Here is a 21504-nt window from a genome sequence, read left to right as displayed (position 1 = left end):
AGCATTGATGACTTTAACAAAACAGCGTAGCATCATTTTGTCCCAAAATACAGGGGAAAATAGCACCTGGATGTGGGAAAGAAAGAGAACTTCACAAGAGAGACCAGTGAAACTGAAGACATTTTCACAGGTAAATGATTAAAGCTAGGAAACAAATTGATTTTGAGCTTCATAAATAGCAGGTATAGACCCAGTCCCTCTGCCCTTCCTGTGCCATAATGCAAGGCAGAAGATGCCAAGTGTGTCAGTGGTACTGTGCTGTTAACCCCATATTGTTCCATTTTTAATTTAAAATTTTTAAAAGATTTCATTTATTTCAGAGAGAGAGAGCACAAGCAGCAGGGAGGGGCAGAGGGGGAAGGAGAAGCAGACTCCCTGCTGAGCAGAGACCCCCCCCCCATGTGGGACTCGATGCTAGGACCCCAGGATCATGACCTGGGCTGAAGGCAGATGCTTAATCAACTGAGCCACCCAGGTGCCTCATTTTTAATTTTTAAAAGGAATACATCAAAAGAAAGAACCTGGGGCGCCTGGGTGGCTCAGTCAGTTAAGCGTCTGCCTTCGGCTCAGGTCATGATCCTGGGGTCCTGGGATCGAGCCCCACATCCGGCTCCCTGCTCAGAGAAGAGCCTGATTCTCCCTCTCCCTCTGCCTGCCACTCTGCCTACTTATACTCTCTCTCTGTCAAATAAATAAATAAAACCTTAAAAAAAACCTTTTTTTTTTTTAAAAAAAGAAAGAACCTAACTGTCATTGGTGATCATGTCCCTCTAAAGGCTGGATTGATGAGTAAAGAACGAAGTAGTGGCTAGCCAAAGTGTGGCCCAGGTATCGTGTGTGGCGGGGGGTGGGGGGGAGGAGGGTGTTAAGACATCTGGCTGCTTAGTTTGGAATTAGTTTCAGGTTCATATGACTGAGGTTGTTAAGATGTTTTTATTAGCTATAATTCTGGGAGATCTTACTAGCTCTGTCCATCCCTTACATTTTTATCAAAGGGGTGCTTAAAGGATTCACAAACAAGGAGGACCACGGGAAGCAGGAGGCTTCTGATTCTGAGGCAGCAGACGCGAAGGCGCTGGCCCACCATTTCATAAGTGTGTGTGTGTGTTATTTCACGGAAGAGAAAATGACAAAATCATTTAAAAACATGGTATTAGTAATTTTCTGGATGGCCCTGAGGATGACTTATTCGTAGCAGATAATATTGACCCAGTTTTAAAGCAATGAAATGTTTTAGTGCTTCAGTGTAAAGGAAAACTCTGGATTCCAGGGATTACAGTGAGTTTTCATGATGGGGGGTGATGATTTTGTAAACTTTGAGGATGATTGATCTTTAGAATTTGTTTTCTTCTTTTCTTTTACATTTCTAGTAGAAGTCATTAATTGTCTTCTTGTTGAACATTGGTATACTAGTATTCATAAAATATTTTTACATATGCATGAGTGAGGCATTGGAAGTTCTTCAAATTTATAATTTTATTGTGTGCTTTATACCTGTTTTTATGGAAATATTTCCTGTCTAAGCAGCATCTTTGGAAAGTTACCTTTATGTCCTCTCTCATTTGGGCCTTTACACACATACATACACCAAAAACATTAACTATAGTTTTAGTTGGGGCTCAGGAAGAAGTAAAAATAAATGCATGTGTTTAATTTGCCGTCTTTACCCTGAACTTCTACTAGTCTTTGAATTTATTAAGATTTTATTTATTTTTTGACAGAGAGAGAGAGACAGCGAGAGGGAACACAAGCAGGGGGAGTGGGAGAAGGAGAAACAGGCTTCCCACTGAGCAGGGAGCCCGATGCGGGGCTCGATCCCAGGACCCTGGGATCATGACCTGAGCCGAAGGCAGACGCTTCATGACTGAGCCACCCAGGTGCCCCTAGTCTTTGAATTTAATTGTGTCGATCTTTTCTTTTATGGTTTGTGTTTTATGGTTTTACATCTTAAGAAGTTCTTTTCTATGTCAAGGTGATAAACATACTCATCTACGGTTTCTTCTATTCCGTATATTTTAAACATTAGGTCTTTCATTGACCTCAAATGATGAAACATTTGAAAAATACTGAAGCTGTGATAATGGCAAGACAGAAGTATTTTTAAAGATATTTATTTATTCATTAGAGAGAGTGCATGAGCAAAAGGGGGGAGGGAGAGGAACAAGCAGATTCCACACTGAGCACAGAGCCCAATCTCAGGACCCTGAGATCATGATCTGAGCCAAACCAAGAGCTGGAATCTTCACTGGCTGAACCACCCAGGCGCCCCACAAGATAGAGGTATTTTAAAAATGGAAGAGAAGTTAGAACTTAGGAAAAAAACCCCTAAAGGCTGAGTGATAAAGGAAAAGTAAGCAAAGTGCACTACTTTGCTATGCAGCGAATAATTACATGGTCTTTCCAATGTAAACACTGATCATGATCTAAATATAGTGGTATGACTATATTTAGAGGATAGGGTGACAGAAGAGGAAAGTTGGTAAAAGAGTTAAATCTCTTTTTATTTTTTATTTATTTATTTTAAAATATTCTATTTATTTATTTGAGAGAGAGCACAAGCGGGGGGTGGGTGTGGGGAGGAGCAGAGAGAGAGGGACAAGCAGGCTCTCTGCTGAGCAGGGAACCCGACATGGGGCCCAATCCCAGGACCTTGAGAAGGCAGCTGCTTAACTGACTGAGCCGCCCAGGCTCCCCAAATCTCCACTTTTTATAATAGGAAGCCAATTGGCAATGTTTAAAATAGATAAACCAAGAAACAGAAGTATGAACAAAATATTTAGACGTATGGCACCAACTCCTAGAAGAAGTTGCTTAAGAGTTAAAATGTGCAGGAAATGGTTTTCAGAATAAGTCATTTGGTACTTTTCAATATTTTTAAAAACCATGAGTATGTATTATTTGATTTCTAAAAATTATGCATCTTACAGAAAAAAGAACAGGATAACATTGTCAAAGATGAAGGCAGACAAAGAGAGTGGTCACTCATTTTCTGATGTAATAAAGAATATATTGCACGCCTGCTCGGGGAAGTGTTTGAGGCACATACAAGGCATGTAATGTGGCAGGATAATTTAGCAAAATACGAAGTTTTGTTTGTTCTGCCTATGTGTTTCCTTTCTCTCTCTGAAGCAAACAAGAGTTTTGGCAGGGCTGAGAACAGAGGCATCCCGATGTCAAAGGCCCTTCTGCCTTTGTAAAAGTCCAAAGCAAACCTGGGAAGAGCTTATGTCCCGGAGGGGCTGGGAGGAAGGATTTTGAAGAGAGGTCTTTATGACTGGGAGGGGATTGGTGTGCAGGTCCAGCGGTGGACTCTGATGTAGCAAGTGGCAGGACCTGAGTACATGGCTCTGGAGGTGTCTGGGGAAGCCAGGTTCAAGCCCAGAGGCTCTCATAGCTGAATTTCCATGTCTCAAATACGGCCCAGAGCTAAGAGTTTGCGAGTCCAGCACCTGAAGAGCCATACTGACTAGTACTACAGGGGCCTTAGCATTCGCTGGTAAGACTAATGTCCAGAGATGGGATGGTGTGTGTGTGTGTGGTGGGGGGCAGGTAGGAAGCCTCCTCTGGGCCTTGGTGTTTTTCTGACCTTTTGCACAGCCCTTGGTAGCTGAGGGATCTCAAGACTGCCAGATGAACTCCTCACTAGCACTCCAGTGCAGGGGCTCGGAGTAGGATTAAGGTCATTGGTAGCACATTTTAAAAAGCAGGTGTTCGGGCGCCTGGGTGGCTCAGTTGGTTGGGCGACTGCCTTTGGCTCAGGTCATGATCCTGGAGTCCTGGGATAGAGTGCCGCATCGGGCTCCCTGCTCAGCGGGGAGTCTGCTTCTCCCTCTGACCCTCTGACCCTCTTCCCTCTTGTGCTCTCTATCTCTCATTCTCTCTCTCTCAAATAAATAAAATCTTTAAAAATTTTTTTAAAAAAAAAAATAAAATGCAGGCGTTCTTGCATATCTGAGTTTGCAGACTAGGGTCATACCTGCTACACAAGGATAGCCGGGAGAGCCCCTGTTTTCACCGGTTGCAGGAGGAGCAGACAGCAAGTATTTTAATGACTTTATGATAAGTAGTAAATGATGTGGTGTGCTCAGGCTCCCACTGAAGGAAAAGATGGTGGGGCAGTCACCTCTAGCTTCTTGCTCCTCACCCAGGATCTATTTCCTTCTTTCTCACATGGCCTGGCCCCCATGATGGTCGTCCCTCTCTCTATAATAGGGGTGAAGGAGGGAGTAAGAGGATCTCTGCTCTGGGGAGGAAGAGGTAGAGGAGAGCCAGACCAGAGTCTTTTTTGGAGAGGACACTGATTTACATCTGAATTCTGGGGTTCTGAATACCTGGCAGAGGTTAAAGGGGCTTGGTCTCCAGAGGTTAAAGGGTTTAAAGTACCCTAGGGGAGAAAAGAAGGGAAGGGCTGGAGGCTTTCCCAACTGGAAGGGAGCTGAGGGAGTCAAGAAGCCCAGATCACAATAAAGACGCACACAGCCCTATTAAACAAAGGGGGATCCAACTTCACTGATTAGGGCAGAAGGGAATCCACTTGGATGTTTGGGAAGGGATCCCAGGGATGGAACTGTGCTATAGGGTAGGTTTAGTAGAACTTGAGTTTGCCTGTGTTACAGGTCTCCCTTCCAAAGAAGGACTTGGGAGTTCACATTCAGAAGGCCCCCAGGGAAAGTAGAGGCAGTCCCAGGCAGAGCTAGGAAAAGATCTGGAGGCCACTCCTGGAGTGAGAGAATGCTGGATACAATCAGGAAAGGGCTCTCTTCAGGGTCTCAGAGGCCCACAGAGCCTTTGGAGATGTGTGCTGTGGGTCCACCATCTCTCACTGACAGGGATTTCTCAGAGACCAGGGGCAGCCCAGGTCCCTTCTACTGCCAAGGTAGCTGGGGTGGGGATGGGGGGCAAAGAAACTCTTGGAGTAAGTGAGAAAATAGAATTAGGTAATAGAATTAGCTAAACCAGGTTTAGCTCTTGGCTGGGACCCCAGAGTGTGTTGACCCCACCCAGTAGTGATAGTGACACTAGCTTCCCCACGGGCACAAACACACAGGAACAGATATTTGGGTGGGAGACTGGAACAGGTTTTTATTGTTAGGTATAAATCATGTTTACGAGGAAGCAGTGGGTGCAGTGGGAGCAGGGTCAGGTCCAGAGGGTCTTGGGTGACCTTTCCTCAGAGGGGACAGCCCTGCTGCCTCCTCTCACTCTTTCTGGGGGACTATCCCTCCGCTGCCTTTCTGGGCCTGGCCTGGTGTGGGCAACTCAGCCATGCGGGGTAGGGCTGGGAATACAGAAGGGATGGTTGAAGCAGGAGAAGGGGTGGGGCAAGGCCAGCATGAGGTGGTTGCTCCGGGGCCCCTAGGGCCCCTGAGTCCACCCTTTCTCCTAGCCCACTTCTTGCTCCTTGGATCAGGGCTCCAAGCCCTGGTGAGGCTGGTGGGGGCCTCCTGGGCTCCAGGCTGGTCACTGGGCTATGGACCCTTTTGGGGTCTGTGGCTGTTCAGTCCTGGGAGGGCAGAAGAGGGGAGGGGCTTGAGGGGCTGAGCGAGGCTCCCCTTTGCTTCCCTCCCCTCGCGCCCCCCCCCCCCCCCCCCCCCCCCCCCCCGTCCCTTTAGCTTCCTCACCTCTTACAGCCTTTGGAGCCCTTTCCCTTCTTGCCAGACTTGGGAGCCCCCTTGTCCTTCTTACAGCCCTGGACTTGTTTCTGTGGGGCCGGTGGCTGGTCCAGACGCTGCATCAGCTGCTGCACCCAGGTCTCTTTAGGGTCTGCACACAGCTCTGGTTGAGAGCGCTTCCGAGGTGAGAACCTGGGGGTTGGGCATGAGCAAGCCGGTCCTAGTCTTGCCCCCCAGGCCCTCCCCGCTCGGCGGCACCCATCTTCTTGCACTCACTCACAGGATGGCCGGGATGGGGCAGCCCAAACTTGGCTCCTGCTTCCGGTAGCTGCGGACAACCCGGGCGGGAATCTTCCTCAGGCTGTACTTGAGGCAACAGTCCTGTGCCCCTCCGTCACTGCCTGCAGGGTGGGGTTTACCGGGAGCCAGGGCTTCTTGTAGGCTCCGACCCAGCCTCCCCTTCTCCCCATCCTTGGCCACTCCCTCCTTGGTACCTTGGGTCCAGGGGATGCAGAAGGCCAGGACCACGACAAGGAGGCTCAGAGCCAGTGACTGAGCCATGGCTGTGGTGGTGGGTGAGTGTGAGGCCAGAGCAGTGGGCGAGGCGGACCGCTGCAAGCTGGGGGTCCGTGTGCCGGCTAGGACCGGACTATTGCCTATTTATGCAGGCAGACACTTTCACTTCCTCCATCCCCAGTCACTCTGTCCAGGCAAGAATAGGGATCTCCCTCCTTTTCCTTCCTGAAAGGCAGATCCTGTCCTGGCACCCAGCCTCACGAGTATGCGGAAACAAAAACTTACGGCTCGTCAGGCTCAGCAGGGTGCCAAGCCGCCTGAGTCTTTCTCCTCAATATGAGTTGATTCTGTCAGGCCCTCTTTTTTATTTTATCTTATTTATTTATTTATTTTTAAAGATTTTATTTATTTATTTGACAGAGAGAGACACAGCGAGAGAGGGAACACAAGCAGGGGGAGTGGGAGAGGGAGAAGCAGTCTTCCCGCCGAGCAGGGCCTCGATGCGGGGCTCGATCCCAGGACCCTGGGATCATGACCTGAGCCGAAGGCAGACGCTTAACAACTGAGCCACCCAGGCGCCCGTGTCAGGCCCTCTTTCTACCTTTCGCCACTGTCTTAGTGCAGGCCTCCCCACCTCTCCCCTGGAATGTCCCCCAGGAAGATTGCCTCTTCACTGCATTCCGGGTTCCACACTCTCCCCATCCTTCCAGCAGGCTGAGGACTGTTCCTAAAATGCACATCTGATTATTGGACTGTAAGGTTCTTTCTCTGTTCTGGACAATAGACCCTTATCAGATACATGATTTGTAAAACTTTCCTCCCTTTCTGTGGGTTTTCACTCTCCTGATAGTGTCCTTTGATACACAGAATTTTAAAATTTTGATGAAGTCCAATTTATCTATTTTTCTGTTGCCTGTGCTTTTGGTGTCATATTTAAGAAACCATTGTCAAATCCAAGGCCATGAAGATTTCCCCTTGTTTTTTTTCCCCCAGCTTTATTGAGGTATAACTGAAAAATAAAATCTATGTATTTAAAATGTTACAATGTGATGATTTCATATAGGTATACATTGTGAAATAATTACCACAATCAAGTTAATTAATACCTCCATCACTTCACATAGTGACCTTTTTCTTTTCTTGTGGTGAGAATGTTTAAGATATATTTTCTTAGCAAATTTCAAGTGTACAATATAGTATTATTATTTTTTTTAAACATTTTTTAAAAGATTTTATTTACTTGTTTGACAGAGCGAGAGACAGCGAGAGCAAGAACACAAGCAGGGGGAGTGGGAAAGGGAGAAGCAGGCTTCCCGCCGAGCAGGGAGCCCGATGGGGGGCTCGATCCCAGGACCCTGGGATCATGACCTGAGCTGAAGGCAGATGCCCAACGACTGAGCCACTCAGGCGGTCCCTACAATATAGTATTATTAACTACAGTGACCATATTGTACATTCATTCCTTAAAACTTGTTCATCTTATAACTGAAACTTTGTAACCTTTGACCAACATTTCTCCATTCTCTCCCTGCCCCAAACCCCTGGCAACCACCATTCTGTTTCTATGTGTCTGAATTTTTTTTTTAATTACACTTATAAGTGATACGGTGTAGTATTTGTGTTTCTGTCTGGCTTATTTCACTTAGTAAAAGGCTTTCTAGGTTCATCCATGTTGTCTCAAAGGGCAGTTTCTTTCTTTTTTAATGGCTGAATAATATTCCATTGTATGTATATACCACATCTTCTTTATCCATTCATCCATCAATAGACACTTAGGTTGTTTCCGTGTCTTGGCTGTTGTAAATAATGATACAGTGAACAAGAGAGGACAAATATCACTTTGAGGCAGTGGTTTCATTTCCTTTGGATATATACCCAAAAGAGGGATTGCTAGATCATATGATAGTTCTATTTTTAATTATTTGAGCAATATCTATACTGTTTTTCATAATGGATGTACCAATTTACATTCTCATCAACAAGGTTACAGTGTTCCCTTTTCTCCACATCCTCTCCAACATTTATCTCTTGTCTTTCCTTTTTTTATTTGAGAGAGAGAGAGAGGGCAAGAGCACATGGATGAGCATGAGGGGAGGGGTAGAGGGGAGAAGGGGGGAGGACAAGAGTGAGAGGGGGAAGGGGCAGAGGGAGAGGGAGAAGCAGACTCCCTGCTCAGTGGGGAGTCCCATGTGATGCAGGGCTAGATCCCAGAACCCTGAGATCAGGACTTGAGCAGAAGACTGACACTTAACCGACTGAGCTACCCCAGGCACACCTATCTCTTGTCTTTCTGATACTAGGCATTCTAACAGGAATGAGGTGATATGTCATTGTGGTTTTGGTTTGCATTTCTCTGATGATTCTCTGCACCTCCTTGCCCAGTGCGGAGCTTGATGCCGAAATCAAGAGTCGGATCCTTAGCCGATTGAGCTGCCCAGGTGCCCTGATTACTATAGCATTTTAATATAGTTTGAAATCAGGAATTATGATGCTTCCAGCTTAGTTTTTCTTTTTCAAGATTCGGGCTATTTGGGGTCTTTTGTGGTTCAATATGAATTTTAGATTTTCTTTTTTCTATTTCTGTGAAAGAATGCCGTTGGAATTTTGATAGAGATTGCATTGAATCTGTAGCTCACTTTGGGTAGTATGGACGTTTTAACACTAATAATATTCTAATCAAAGAACACAGGATATCTTTCCATTTATTTGTGTCTCCTCTTCAATTTCTTTCATCAGTGTCTTATATTTTTCAGTTTATAGGTCTTTCACCTCCTTGGTTAAATTTATTCCTAAGTATTTTATTGTTTTTAATGATATTGTAAGTGGGATTATTTCTTAATTTCTCTTCTAGATAGTTTGTTGTTAGTGTATAGAAATGCAACTGATTTTTGTATGTTGATTTTGTATCCTGCAACTTTACTGAATTTATTAGTTCTAACAGTTTTTTTGGTGGAGTCCTTGGGATTTTCTATATATAAGATCAAGATATCTACAAGCAGAGACAGTTTTACTTCCTTTCTGAGCTGGTTGCTTTTTATTTCTTTTTCTTGCCTAATTGCCCTGGCTAGGACTTCCAGTACTGAGTTGAATAGAAGTGATAATAGTAAGCACGCTTGTTTTGTTCCTAATCTTCCCCAATGTGGGGCTCAAACTCACAACCCTGAGATCAAGAGTCACATGATCTGCCAACTGAGCCAGCCAGGTGCCCCGGATATTTTTTTTACATAAACTCTGTGACCAATGTGGGGCTTGAACTCAGACCCCTACATCAAGAGTCTCAAGTTCTACTGACTGAGCCAGCCAGGTGCCCCAGTTTTGTTCTTACAGAAAAAGCATTCAATCTTTTGCTCTTGAGGATGATGTTAGCTGAAAGCTTGTCATCTATGACCTTATTTATATTGAGATACGTTCCTTCTATACCTAATTTATTGAGAGTTTTTATCATGAAATGATGTTGAATTTTGTCAAATGCTTTTACATCTGTTGAGATGATCATATAATTTTTATCCTTCATTCTTTTAATGTGGTGTTTCACATTTGTTGATTTGAGTATATGACCCGTTTTGCATCCCAGGGATAAATCCCACTTGATCATAGTGTATGACTCTTAATGTGCTGCTGAATATGTTTTGTAAGTATTTTGTTGAGGACTTTGCCTGTATGTTAATCAGGGATATTGGCCTGTAATTTTATTATCTTGCAGTGCTCTTGTCTGGCTTTGGTATCAGGGTGAGGCTGGGCTCATAAAATGAGTTTGGGAGTGTTCCTTCATCTTCAATTTTGGATAAGAGTTTCAGAAGGATTGGTATTACTTCTTCTTTAAATGTTTGGTAGAATTCATCAGTGAAGGATTCACCTGGTAGAATTTACCAGGACCATCTATCTGGTCCTGGGCTTTTCTCTGTTGGGAGATTTATTATTACTGATTTAATGTCCTAACTAGTTATAGGTCTATTTAGATTTTCTATTTCTTCATGATTCAGTCTTGGTAGGTTGTATGTTCCTAGGAATTCATCCATATCCTCTAGATTATCCAATTTGTTGTTATATAATTGTTCAGCGTGGTCTCTTAAGATCCTTTGTATTTGTGTGGTATCATTTGGAATGTCTTCTTTTTCATTTCTGATTTTGTTTTCCAATAGAAACCTCCAGATGTTTCCATTGCTACACAAATTTACATCACCACCAACAGTGTATTATGGTTCCCTTTTCTCCACATCCTCACCAACACTTATTTTTTGTCTTTTTGGTTAATAGCCAGTCTGACAGGTGTGAGGTGATATCTCATTGTTGTTTGATTTGCATTTCCCTGATCATTAGTGATGTTGAGCATCTTTTCATGTGCCTGTTGGCCATCTGTATGTCTTTGGAAAGATGTTTATTCAAATCCTCTACTAATTTTTTAATTTTTTAAATATTAAGTTAATATTAATAAACTTAATATTAAGTTTAAATATGAATTCTCTATATATTTTGGACATTAGTCTGTTCTTGGATGTGTGATTTGCAAATACCTCTTCTGATTCAGTAGGTTACCCTTCATTTTGTTGATGGTTTTCTTTGCTGTGCAGAAGTTTTCTAGTTTTGATGTAATCCCATTTGTTTATTTTAGCTTTTGTTGTCCTTGCCTAAGGAGATTGGCATCCCCCACCCCAAAAAATATATTGCTAAGACTGATGTCAAAGAGCTTACTGTCTGTGTTTTCTTCTAGGAGTTTCATGGTTTCAGGTTTTATACTCCAAGTCAGACTCAATAATTTCAATTGCCTTATCTTCAAGTATCTGATCCTTCCTTCCACCTTCTCAAGTTTGTTGTTGAATTCCCCTAATGAATTTTTTCATTTAAATTATTGTATTTTTGGCTTGGGCACCTGGGTGGCTCAGTTGGTTTAATGTCTGACTCTTAGTTTTGGCTCAGGTCATGATCTCAGGGTCCTGAGATCAAGCCTTGTGTTGGACTCCATGCTCATTCTCCCTCTCCCTCTGCCCCTCCCCTCTCTCTCTCTCTCAAACAAATAAAATCTTTAAAAATTAAATTATTGCATTTTTGGCTCTAGAATGTTTGTTTGGTTCATTTTTTTTTAAAGATTTTATTTGACAGAGAGAGGGACAGCGAGAGAGGGAACACAAGCAGGGGGAGTGGGAGAGGGAGAAGCAGACTTCACGCAGAGAAGGGAGCCCAACACGGGGCTCGATCCCAGGACCCCGGGATCATGACCTGAACCGAAGGCAGACACTTAACGACTGAGCCATCCAGGTGCCCCGTTTGGTTCATTTTTAATAATTTGTACTTCTTTATTGATAGTCTCATATTCTTCATACATCATTTTTGAGATTTCCCGTTGTTCTTTGTCCATGGTCTCCTTTAGCCCTTTGAACATATTTTAGACAGTTAAAGTCTTCATCTAATATGTCCAATGTGTGGGCTTCCTTATGGATGGTTTCTGTCAAATACTTTTTCTCCTGTGAATAGACTGTATTTTCTTGTTTTTTTGTATGTCTTGTAATTTTTTTTTTGAGAACTTGACATTCTGAATATTATAATATGATATCTGTGGAAAGCTGATTCTTTCATTCCTTAGGGGTTGCAGATATTTGTTTGCTAAGGGCTGCAGCCACGTGTTTCGACTTTTCCAAGCAATTTTTGCCAGGTGTGTATTCTTTGTTTTGTGTGGTCCCTGAGGTTTCTGTTCTGTTATCTCTGCAGTTAGCCAGTGGCCTGACAAAGGTTTCTCTATCCATCTACCACTAAAAGGGTTCTGTCCCTTTTAATATTGTGATTTATGCCACCATGGAAGCTGCTGCAGCCCAAGAGGTCTGCAACCAAGGCAAGTGTATCACCTGTCCTTCAGGGAACCCCCAGACCAACCAAAATGCACAATCCCCAATTTTTGGAGGACAAGATTCTCTGCTACCAGCAAGATACTCCAGGAATGTGGGCCACTTTCCCTACAGCATTAGCTGGTAGCTAGTTGATGCATGATGCTCTCTTATGAAAGATCAAGCATCCTCTCCCTTCATCAAGCACACCCCTGATTGTTATGTCTAATCAAGTTACAGAGTCTTGAAATAGGTCCTCCCAATTGCTCTTTCCAGTTCAATGGTTGCTTCAGTGGAGGGATCAACCCCTAGAGCTTCCTACTCTGCCATTTTGCATGCTGTCATTCCTATAGTTTAGTTTTTAACGTTTTAAATCTTTTATCCATTTGGAGCTGGTGTATGGTGTGAGTATTATTAGGTCATGACTTAGAATCTGTGTTTAAAACCAGATTGGGACTTCAGAGTTGTGATTATCAGATTAGGACTGGAAAATCCATCTAGTTCCCAGAGTGCTAACCTCAACACCATGCCCCCTCATCCCCAGGCTTATCCCAGATTTCTGAAGGACAGCTTGTATGGGGACAGGGAGACCATAGAGAGATGTGGAGAGGATAAGAATGGGGAGGAATAAAGTCAGGACAGGGTGGGCCAAGTACAAGATAGTGACAGAAATATTATGCCCATGATAGGGGTGTTTTTGTGGGATACAGAGGGGGTGGGGATTGGAGATGGGGATATTTTTGGATAGGGATGAGGATGTGGTATTTTATCCCAAGGCCCACTGAGTAGAAGGACTGAAATCTGAGTGAATTAAAGGAGAGATAATTGAGCTCTTGAGCCTGAGGTTTTACAACAGGCTGAGACCTTAAGCAGAGCAGGGAGTGCCTCAGCTGGCAAGAGGCTGGCATTCTTGGGACAGGACTGGGCAAAAACAAAGAGATAAGATTTCTTGGGTCATTTACCTGGTCTGATGGTAGATCCTGGCACCAGAAAACTTAATTCCCATATCTTCAATCTCCTTCCCCACCTACGTCACCCTCTGTGGAAGTGACTAAGTAAGGAGTGAGCAGCCTGTTTCTGAAGAGTTCCCAGAGAGGTAGGATAGCATGGGTCTGGGCAGGGGTCATGTAGATGATTCCAGAGGCATATCATATTAAATTGTTCCTACCGTTTCCAAATTTGGCTGTACTTCAGAATCACATGAGGAGCTCATTAGAAATACAGAATTAGAGACACCACTCTAAACCATCTTTTTTTTTTTAAGATTTCATTTATTTATTTGTGAGAGAGAGAGTGAGTGAGCAGGGGTAGGAGCAGAGAGAGAAGGACAAGCAGACTGCGCTGAACATGGAACCTGAGCTGGGGTTTGATCCCATGACCCCAAGATCACGACCCAAGCCAAAATCAAGAGTCTGATGCCCAACCACTGAGCCACCCAGGTGCCCCCCCTCCCCACACCATCTTAAATAGAATCTTAGGATAGAGCCAAGGGTTCTGTATTTTTTTAAGGTTCTCCAGATACTTTCAAACATTTGGTGGGGTGGGGCTGGGAGAGCCACCTGGGTCTATTTTGCTCCTCCTCCTAAACTCCAGATGGGCACAGAGCCTGTAGTAGGTAACAAAGATGGTCTGCAGGAACAGGAAGCTAGAGTGATACACCCCCAACCTTCCTGAGGGATGGGACTTTCTGGCCTGGCACAATGTATAGAAAAAGGGAGAGCATGGCTGGGAAGAGTTGGGGACTGTGCTATTTCCTTTCCTAAAATCCCAGGTTCCCTCTGTCTCCCAAGATGTCCTGTCCTTCCCCTTATTTATGCCATCATGGGGGGAGGCTCTTTTTTGTCAGATGGTGTCCACAGCCTCCTTAGATCCCATCCTTGACTGCCTTTCCTCTACTCAGGAGGCTTTTCCTAGGATCTACTCTAAGTCCCTACCTCTGAACTTGAACTTGTACTGGTAGATCAGCTATAGGGAGATGTTTTATCCTGGAGATATTGGGGCCTCCGTGCTTATTCCTAGGACTTATAACCTTAAGTTAGGGACCCTGAGAAAAGCAAGGGAAAGACTGAGGCTTTGCTGGAGGTAGAACTTGGCTGGACAAAAAGCCAGAACTGGAAAGAGCTGCTCTCAGAGCAGGAAGATGACAGCAAGTCTCTGCCACACACTAGGCTGCAGGTGACTGAGCCTATGAGGTGGAGGTGGGGGGCATGGCAGGGAGGCAGTGGGGGAGTCTGGAAGGTAGTGGAGACCTGGTATAGATACAGTCCACAGAAGAGGGGTTGAGACAATGGAAGGAGTTGTTATTCTTTGGGAACTCAAGACTGCCACACAGCCATTCCTCTGCTCTCAGCTGCTGGCCTGGGCTCATTCCATCCATAGTTCCACTTGAACCCTAAGCTTGGTGCGGGGGTGGTGGTGGTCTGGAGCTTGCAGCCCTGAACCAAGCCCCTCTTTTGATCCTCAAGATAGGCTGGAATATAGACATCGGGGAAAGGAACACAGAGATTTGAATGACTTTCTGTCTAACAAGGGTCAAACGGTCTGGGCACCTTGGTGCTCCTGGGTTCCCAGCTGAACACTGAGCCCTCCAGGGACATCCTGCTCTGATGACTATGCAGGTGTTACTGAAGGAGCTACTGAGTTCCTGGAGTGCAGATAACCCATACTGTCATAAGTGTGTGATATTTGTGGGACTAGTGGAGGTGCAGACATTACTCAGTGTATAGCTATCTAGGGTTAGGTAACTGCCTAGAATAGCCTTGATGTAGTTGGTTACAGATTGGAGGTAGACAGTGGTAAGCATAAGGCAAGGTAAAGATTTTGGGAGGTAATACCCACCAGCATTATTTTGAAAGGTCTGCTTTATTCTTCCCTTAGGGTTTGTGTCTGCTGAGAGGCTGGGGGTCCGGACCTTGCAGTAAACTGGGGACACTCCTGGGGATGGAGATGGGTGTATAGGTGAGGGATGGGGCTGCCGAAGAGGGCAGTGGACTCACTTGCTGATCTTGTCATTTCTTTGAAGCCCACAACCAAGTTGTTGAGACCAGAGGTATGCATGTGAATCCAAGACTGTCCTTACTAAAGGACAAGCAATGGGACAGAAGTTAGAAAGCAGGGTTTAGAGGAGGGAAAGACAGGCCTGGTTGAAGGTGGCCTAGGAGCTTTATGGAGGAGAGCAACTTTGAGGGATGAATTTGGCCTGCATTTGTGTTTGTAGGTCTGCAAGATGGTCTGTATGTGTTTGCAAATGTGGAGACTGTCTTTGTGCCGGCATGTGTGCTTGTGCCAGCTCTGCTCCTGCACGTCTGACTCAGGGTGTTCTTGAGTCTACGTAGGTGTGTTTCCTGGACATGTCTCCGGGTACTCTGAACTAGTTTTGGAGTGGCAACATTGAATTTGTGTCTTTGTGTTTATGCATCTGTGTGGCTGGATGTGTGTGTCCATGTGCCTTTGACTATGTGTGGGATTCTGCTCCGGCCTCTCACTTTACCCTGCCCCTCTCCCCTGACACTCCCCAGCTGCCAGCATCATTTACCGCAAGGAATGGCTTCCGTTCCCTTCCCGCTGTCTGGATTCCCACGGGTCCAGCTGCCTGCATAGGGTCCTGCCCCTGTGGCCTCTGTAGCAGGCTCGACCTTGGGAGCGATACACTCTGGAAAGCCCCCAGTGCGCTCCTTGCCTGGCCACAGACCCAGAGAAGTTACAGTGGAGAAGAGGGGCAAGGCGGGAAAGGGGGGGCAGTTGGCAGGGCCCACCCCTCCTTCTGGAAACAGAGATCTCCCTCTGGCCCCTTCCCAGGCCTCCTTTCCCTCCTCATGCTCTCATCCAGACCAAGTATTCAGGGTCCCGGCCTCGCTGTCTCTGGGGATAGGAATGAACAGTCCGCGGCAGGCCCAGCCAGAGCCATAGGGCTCTTGTCCTCTGTGTCCCCCAGCGCCTTACATGTCTGCACTGTGTTCCTTCCTCATCTCCCCACCTGAAGTCCAGGCGGTCTTCCCTTCTTTCCTCTTCCTGCATTGGATGCAGCAACTATTCTTGTTCTTCATTCTCTGACAGCCCTGGCCTCTGCCATGGGCCCCTGACCCAGGTGGAAAATTAGGCTTTGGATGGCTGGGAAAGAGCAGAAGCCCAGCCTCCTCTCACGTGGTGCAGAATTCCTGTTCTCATTCTGTGTTCACTGCTGTGCCTGGCTGGGCTGTGGTACGCAGGTACAAAAATGAAGCAGTCATGGTCTCTATCCTCTAGCACTCAGTGTTGGACATGAGGAGTGATTTTGTGGAGAAGCCACTTTCCTCCACCACAGGTAGTCAGTTGCCTGAAATTCTCTTCATAGAATTCTTAGGTGTCCTCGGCAGAGGTCAAGGGAAGGGCTCCAGAAGGTCAGAACCTTTCACCATGACATGTTATTTCAGAGGGCCAGAGGTGAACTCCAGAGTTTCCGAGCAAGCACTGATATATTCCTAGCATCTACCACCAATTCTGGAGTTGTAAATGCTTGAGTTTCTGTCCTCCATGAGGCCATTTATTCTGATTTTAACCTCTCTTGAGCGTAGGGAAAGCTGGAAGGTGGGGCTTGTGCTAGGGTTATGGGATGGGATGAACAAGGCTTCATCTTTCAACAACATCCTGTGTGAGTCACAGGCTCTAACCCTGTCCTCTCTCAGCTCTTGACTTTGCTGAAAACTGAGAATCCTGAAGGTGTTTGTTCCAGCTCATCTTTATGCCCTCAACCCTTTGTTGTAGGACTTTGGTCAGCACTATGAACTCACACTGCTCTGGGACAGGTAGGAGCCTTAGGGGACCATGGAAAGGACCTGTTCCACCTAAGTCAGGATGTGTGTACATTAACCTTGGCTTCCCACGTGATGCTGCTGTGACCTTTCTGGGTCATTCCCTTCATGCTGCCCCCCCTTCCCCTGTATCTCCTTGCTCTGTGGCTGTCTGCCCAACTCTCACCAGGCAGGGAGGATGTGCCTGTCACAAGACCTCCTATGATCTCTGGGGATGCTTTAGGAAAACACCTGGAGAGTGTTGGCTCAGCAAGCTTGGGCCTTGTGCCTCCTCACTCTGAGGGTCACAACAGGGGCTGGGCTCCCATCCCTTAGGCAGAGTCACCATTCAGAGGAGGAACACATTCATGCTTCTCTCCATCCTGGGTTTTCTGCATCCTGGTAGCAGTGGACACACTGGGTCCTATCAGAGGAAGACAGTCCTGCCACCACCTCTTGGTTTGATGGGATGTTGAGTCATCCTGGATTTCCTTAGGAATTAGTAAGGCAGGGGCATCCCATAATCCTCCATAGCACATTATAGGGAAACTATAGCACTTCTTCCACTTCCTTGAGCTCTTGGCTCCTGTGAGGTAGGTCAGAAGGTGGGAATGCAGAGATGCCACCTTTTGAGAGATACAGAGAGTCCAAAACAGAGATTCTTTCCATCCACTCAGGGAAGCCTCTTTGTCTTTTTGCCTTCCAGTTCTCTCCTCCCACCTCAAAACTACCCTAGTCCCTGGGTGGACACCAGGAACCACAGCTTCCCTATTTCTCTGTCTCAAGCCCCCTCCTCTTCCTTATGCTCCATGCATTTAGAGCTTTCTCTGCCATCTCTTCTACTGTGTTCCAAGAACAACTGTTTCACACTTATGATCACCAAGTTCAACCACTTTTTCTGACTACCTGGGCTCACTGACTTCTTAGGTCCTAAAAATAACTAACCATGGTAATTTCTAGAATTCTGCTCCACCCCTGGCTTTGGCTTTCCATTTTGTCCTTCCCCCCATTTGCTATGATCCTTTTCCAGGTCCTCTTTCTCCCCTCTAGATCTTTGTCCCCACTCTCTTAATTGTGGGGAAACCTTTCTTCTCTTGATATACAAAGTCCTCCCTCATTAATGTCACCTTCTCTTTACTTAACCACCAGTGCAGTGTCTGTGCTTAGTCAAGGCCAACCCCTCTTTTTGGGGACTCACTCCTATTCTGTTACTTTGCTCTCCTGCATTGTCAATTTATTCCTCTCCATTGGGTCTTTTCCATCAACATCCAACATGCTATGTCTCCCACCTTTAAAGACCCTGCTCTATGTCCTAATTTTTCTGCAGGTCTGTGGAACAGAATTCCTTGAAACAGTTGATTGTACTTGCTATCACCAATTGCTCTTCCATTCTCTCTCGAATCCACTCCAGTCACACCTTCATCTCCACTACTCACCTGAGTCTATTCTTCTCAAGGCATGAATGATCTCTATGTTGCTTAACCTAACAATCATCTCTGTCCTCGTCTTACTTGGTTGATTGGCAACTTTTTCATGCAGTTGCTCACTTTCTCCTTGCAATACTCTTCTTTCTCAGCTTCCAGTATATTATACTCTTCTGCTTTTCTTCCTGCCTCAGTGGCTACTACTTTGCAGTCTCCACTTTTTGGTTCCTGCATTTCCCCCTCTCCCTGATTTGTTAATGTTAGAATGTCTCAGAGCCCAGTCCTTAGATCTCTCCTTCATTTACACTCATTTCTTTGGTGATCCTATCCAGTCTCATGGTTTTACATCTACCTATCATCTATTATCTATCTATCTATCTAACTCTCTATCTACCTATCTAATCATCCACAGCCAGCCAGGACCCTCCCTGAGGACCATCAGGCTTCTGTGTTGAGAATAGGCTGTTGAGATATGGTCTCAGAAAGAAGCTGGGAAGTTAGTTATGAGGCTACTGCAGTAATCATAGCAGCAGAGTGAGAAGTGGTCATGTTCTCAATTCATTTTGCAGGTGGAGACAGCAGGATTTACTGCTGGATTGGATATGGACTATGGAAAAAAAGTCAAAGATGACACCAATATTTTTGTCCTGAGAAAATGTTAAGATGGAGTTACCATTAAGTGATATGGTAAATACTGTCCTGGAAGTGTGTTTTGTATGTGTGATTGACTGATGGTGATGGGTGGGGAATTAGTTGTTCACTTTCCTGTAGTTTGAGATGAATATTGGACATCCAAACATATATTCTGATTAGACAATATTGGTGGCATGTGAAACTCTATCCTAAGAGATCATGACCTCCATTGTATAAGTCCTCTGTTTTCTTCATTGTGGTGTTTGCTATAGTTAAGTACTGAAATATTTTTATTGTTGAATCTAAGATGCTTCTCAAAGTCATTCTTACTGTGATCCTTCTGGGGTCATCTTAGCTGAGTTCTTCCTCCTGTGACAGGATTCCCCATTCGATAGAACTCATTATACAAATGTAGTGATTTGGCTGCTCCCCAGCTCAGAATTTTGTTTCAAGTTACTATTAAGGTATTACTGTGGATCAGCCACTATTCTAAGCCCTGGGGATATGAGCCATTATTTAAACTATTCAGACAAGAATGGATGGAAACTGAATACAAACAGAGGCAGTAAAAATAGAAGAAGGGGCAAAGTTGAGAAATATCAAGCTTAGAACTCAGTGACTAACTTCAGATTTGGGCTAAGCAAACAATGTACTTCTAGTTACACCATTACAAGACATTGGGTCACAGTTTGATAGGGTCCAAGGTGAGTGTTCTGATTTTGAATTCATTTGCATTGCCTTTGGACAGCAAGGCTCAGCTCATTGCTCTTTATCACACTATGGGCAAAAAGATTGAAGCTAAGATTTACTCACCTACTTCCCCCAAAAGCACTTGAACCTTGGGTTGGCTTCCTGGCTCCAGGCTCTTTTGAGTGCAAAGTAAATTGGCTTTGCTCCCTTATCATACCCTGCTCAGGAACAGTCAGCCTCTGTCCCAGGTACTCAGACCCATCTACATGCTCCCCTTCCCTGATTCTCTCCTCGCCTGCCCTTGGGAGGGGAGGACAAGCCCCTCTTCATGGCCTACTGTGATCTTCATTCCAAGGGTCACTCATTCCATGCAGCTGGCCGGCAGTGGAGGCGGGATATAGGCAAGAGAGTTACAGCAGCTTCCCAGATGAATTCTCCAGAAAGATCTTGCCAATAACCAACAGGGAGCAGAGCAGGGGAGATTCTATCGTTTGCTTTTGACATCCTGTCATATTAGCTACATGCTTTTGAATAAACACAAAGTACCTCCTCAAGGTGGGAGTGCTGTGGCACTCCTCTGAAAACCTCCCCTGCAGACCGTGGGCCTTTACGGAAGTCATCAGTGAATTCTGCCTGTGGGATTCCTGGCCACTCCTTCTCGCCACTACTATCCTCGTGTCCACATTGCTCCTCTGGGCCTAAGGACACCAATGGGAAGCCATGCTAGAATTCAAGCCTGACCTTTATTTACCTTACCTTCCTTCTCTGCTCAAGCCCCTTTATCCACAGTCCAGGGTGGGCTGGGAGGAGTTGTGTGGAATGCTGACCCAGCTTAAGTGTGGGTTAAAGCTCCTTCTCTAGATGGGAAGGACATTTTAGCCTCCCCTCGTACCTTCCCTTAACACATCACAGTGGAGAGAAGGAGGAGACAGTGCTTTGCTTAGAGACGTAGAGTGTATTTTGGGGGGCACTCTGCCCCACCTGCACACTAATGAAAATGACAGTAGCAGTCCTTGTCAAGGGACACAGATGTTGGGGGAGCCTACCAAGTCTTTTGACTGTGTTGGGTCTTCTTGAGCAGACCAACGTTTCCCTCTGAGTGAGAGGTGAGATCTAGGGTACATTCCTTGGTTGGGTGGCACAAGCCACTCGAGGACAGTGCCGAGGGCAGTGGCGGGGGTGGCCCAGGACTGAGGCAGAATGGAGTCGGTGAGAGCGGGAGCAGTGCCGGAGCTTACTGTCTGGGGAATGGGGACCATCCAAGAAGGCCAGGCCCACGTGCTTCTCAGTGGGGGAAGATCGGGCCTTGGAGTCCCCTCTTATCCTCTCTGTCTTGGTTCGCCCCATGGGACTTTTGGCTGGAGCCAGGCCCTTTTCTACATTTTCTTTTCTGGTGTTGGCCACTTTCCCAGCTATAGAGAACATGGATTCCTCATGCACTTTGCCTTTTGCCTTGGAGTTAAAACAGTGCAGAAAGGATTTCATCTTACTTCTCAAGCCTGATTCTGGAAGGCTGGGCCTCTTGTGGGTATGGACTGGCATCACCTGTCCCTGCAAAACCTGACCTTTCAGAGTTTGGCCCCGCAAAGTCTTACTGTGAATGAGTTGGCCCAGGAAAAGCTGGCCCTGTGATGCCTGGGGCACCACAGGTAGGGCATTCTTAGGAATCCTTGCTGGTTTGAGGATGACATTAAGCTTGGTTTGACTGCTGTGCAGGTCATTCTTCTCAGATACCTTCACCCCAGGGATTCCTGGAGGTGGCTCTGGGAGCTTCATCTGAGGGTGATGCCGGGTACTGTGCTCACAGGGAGCATCAAGAGGAAAGCTATGGCTCCGTCGCCAGGGGCTATGGGGCGTCCTGTTCAGAAGTATCCCTTTTGGCCTCTGGGCTTCATCAGGGAGGCTTATGTCTCTTGTAGAGGAGTGTGCAAACCCTGCATCCCCTTCTCCGTGGTCCCCTGCCAATTTGGGTTTCCCTGGGTCCTCTCTCTTTTCTGACAGCATGGGGACTTGGGCTGAGTCCTTGCTGTGGCCAGGGCTT

General features: G+C 45.9%; 1 protein-coding gene across 1 annotated transcript; it reads right to left on the bottom strand.

Annotated features, from left to right (window-relative positions):
• Positions 1 to 5056: 5056 nt before the first annotated feature.
• Positions 5057 to 6331, bottom strand: CCL21 (C-C motif chemokine ligand 21). Its single transcript, XM_027615124.2, has 4 exons — positions 6107 to 6331; positions 5893 to 6013; positions 5622 to 5804; positions 5057 to 5503 (listed from the first exon to the last, which is right to left on the bottom strand). Exons 1-4 carry the CDS (start codon positions 6171 to 6173, stop codon positions 5461 to 5463), a joined length of 414 nt encoding a protein of 137 aa, XP_027470925.1. The 5' UTR covers positions 6174 to 6331; the 3' UTR covers positions 5057 to 5460.
• Between the last annotated feature and the right edge of the window lie 15173 nt (positions 6332 to 21504).

Source organism: Zalophus californianus, chromosome 13, assembly GCF_009762305.2.
Source record: "Zalophus californianus isolate mZalCal1 chromosome 13, mZalCal1.pri.v2, whole genome shotgun sequence".
In the NCBI taxonomy this organism is placed as follows: domain Eukaryota; kingdom Metazoa; phylum Chordata; class Mammalia; order Carnivora; family Otariidae; genus Zalophus; species Zalophus californianus.
Note: the sequence above shows the minus strand (reverse complement) of the source record. Positions and strands in the feature narration are given on the sequence as shown.

Bases quoted from the DNA above. Each gene is read 5' to 3' on its own strand.
- CCL21 (XM_027615124.2), bottom strand. From the start codon at position 6,173: ATGGCTCAGTCACTGGCTCTGAGCCTCCTTGTCGTGGTCCTGGCCTTC. The intron at 6,014-6,106 runs GTACCAAGGAGG...CCCACCCTGCAG, and splicing joins CTGCATCCCCTGGACCCAAG to GCAGTGACGGAGGGGCACAG. The intron at 5,805-5,892 runs GTGAGTGAGTGC...CCCAACCCCCAG, and splicing joins TGCCCCATCCCGGCCATCCT to GTTCTCACCTCGGAAGCGCT.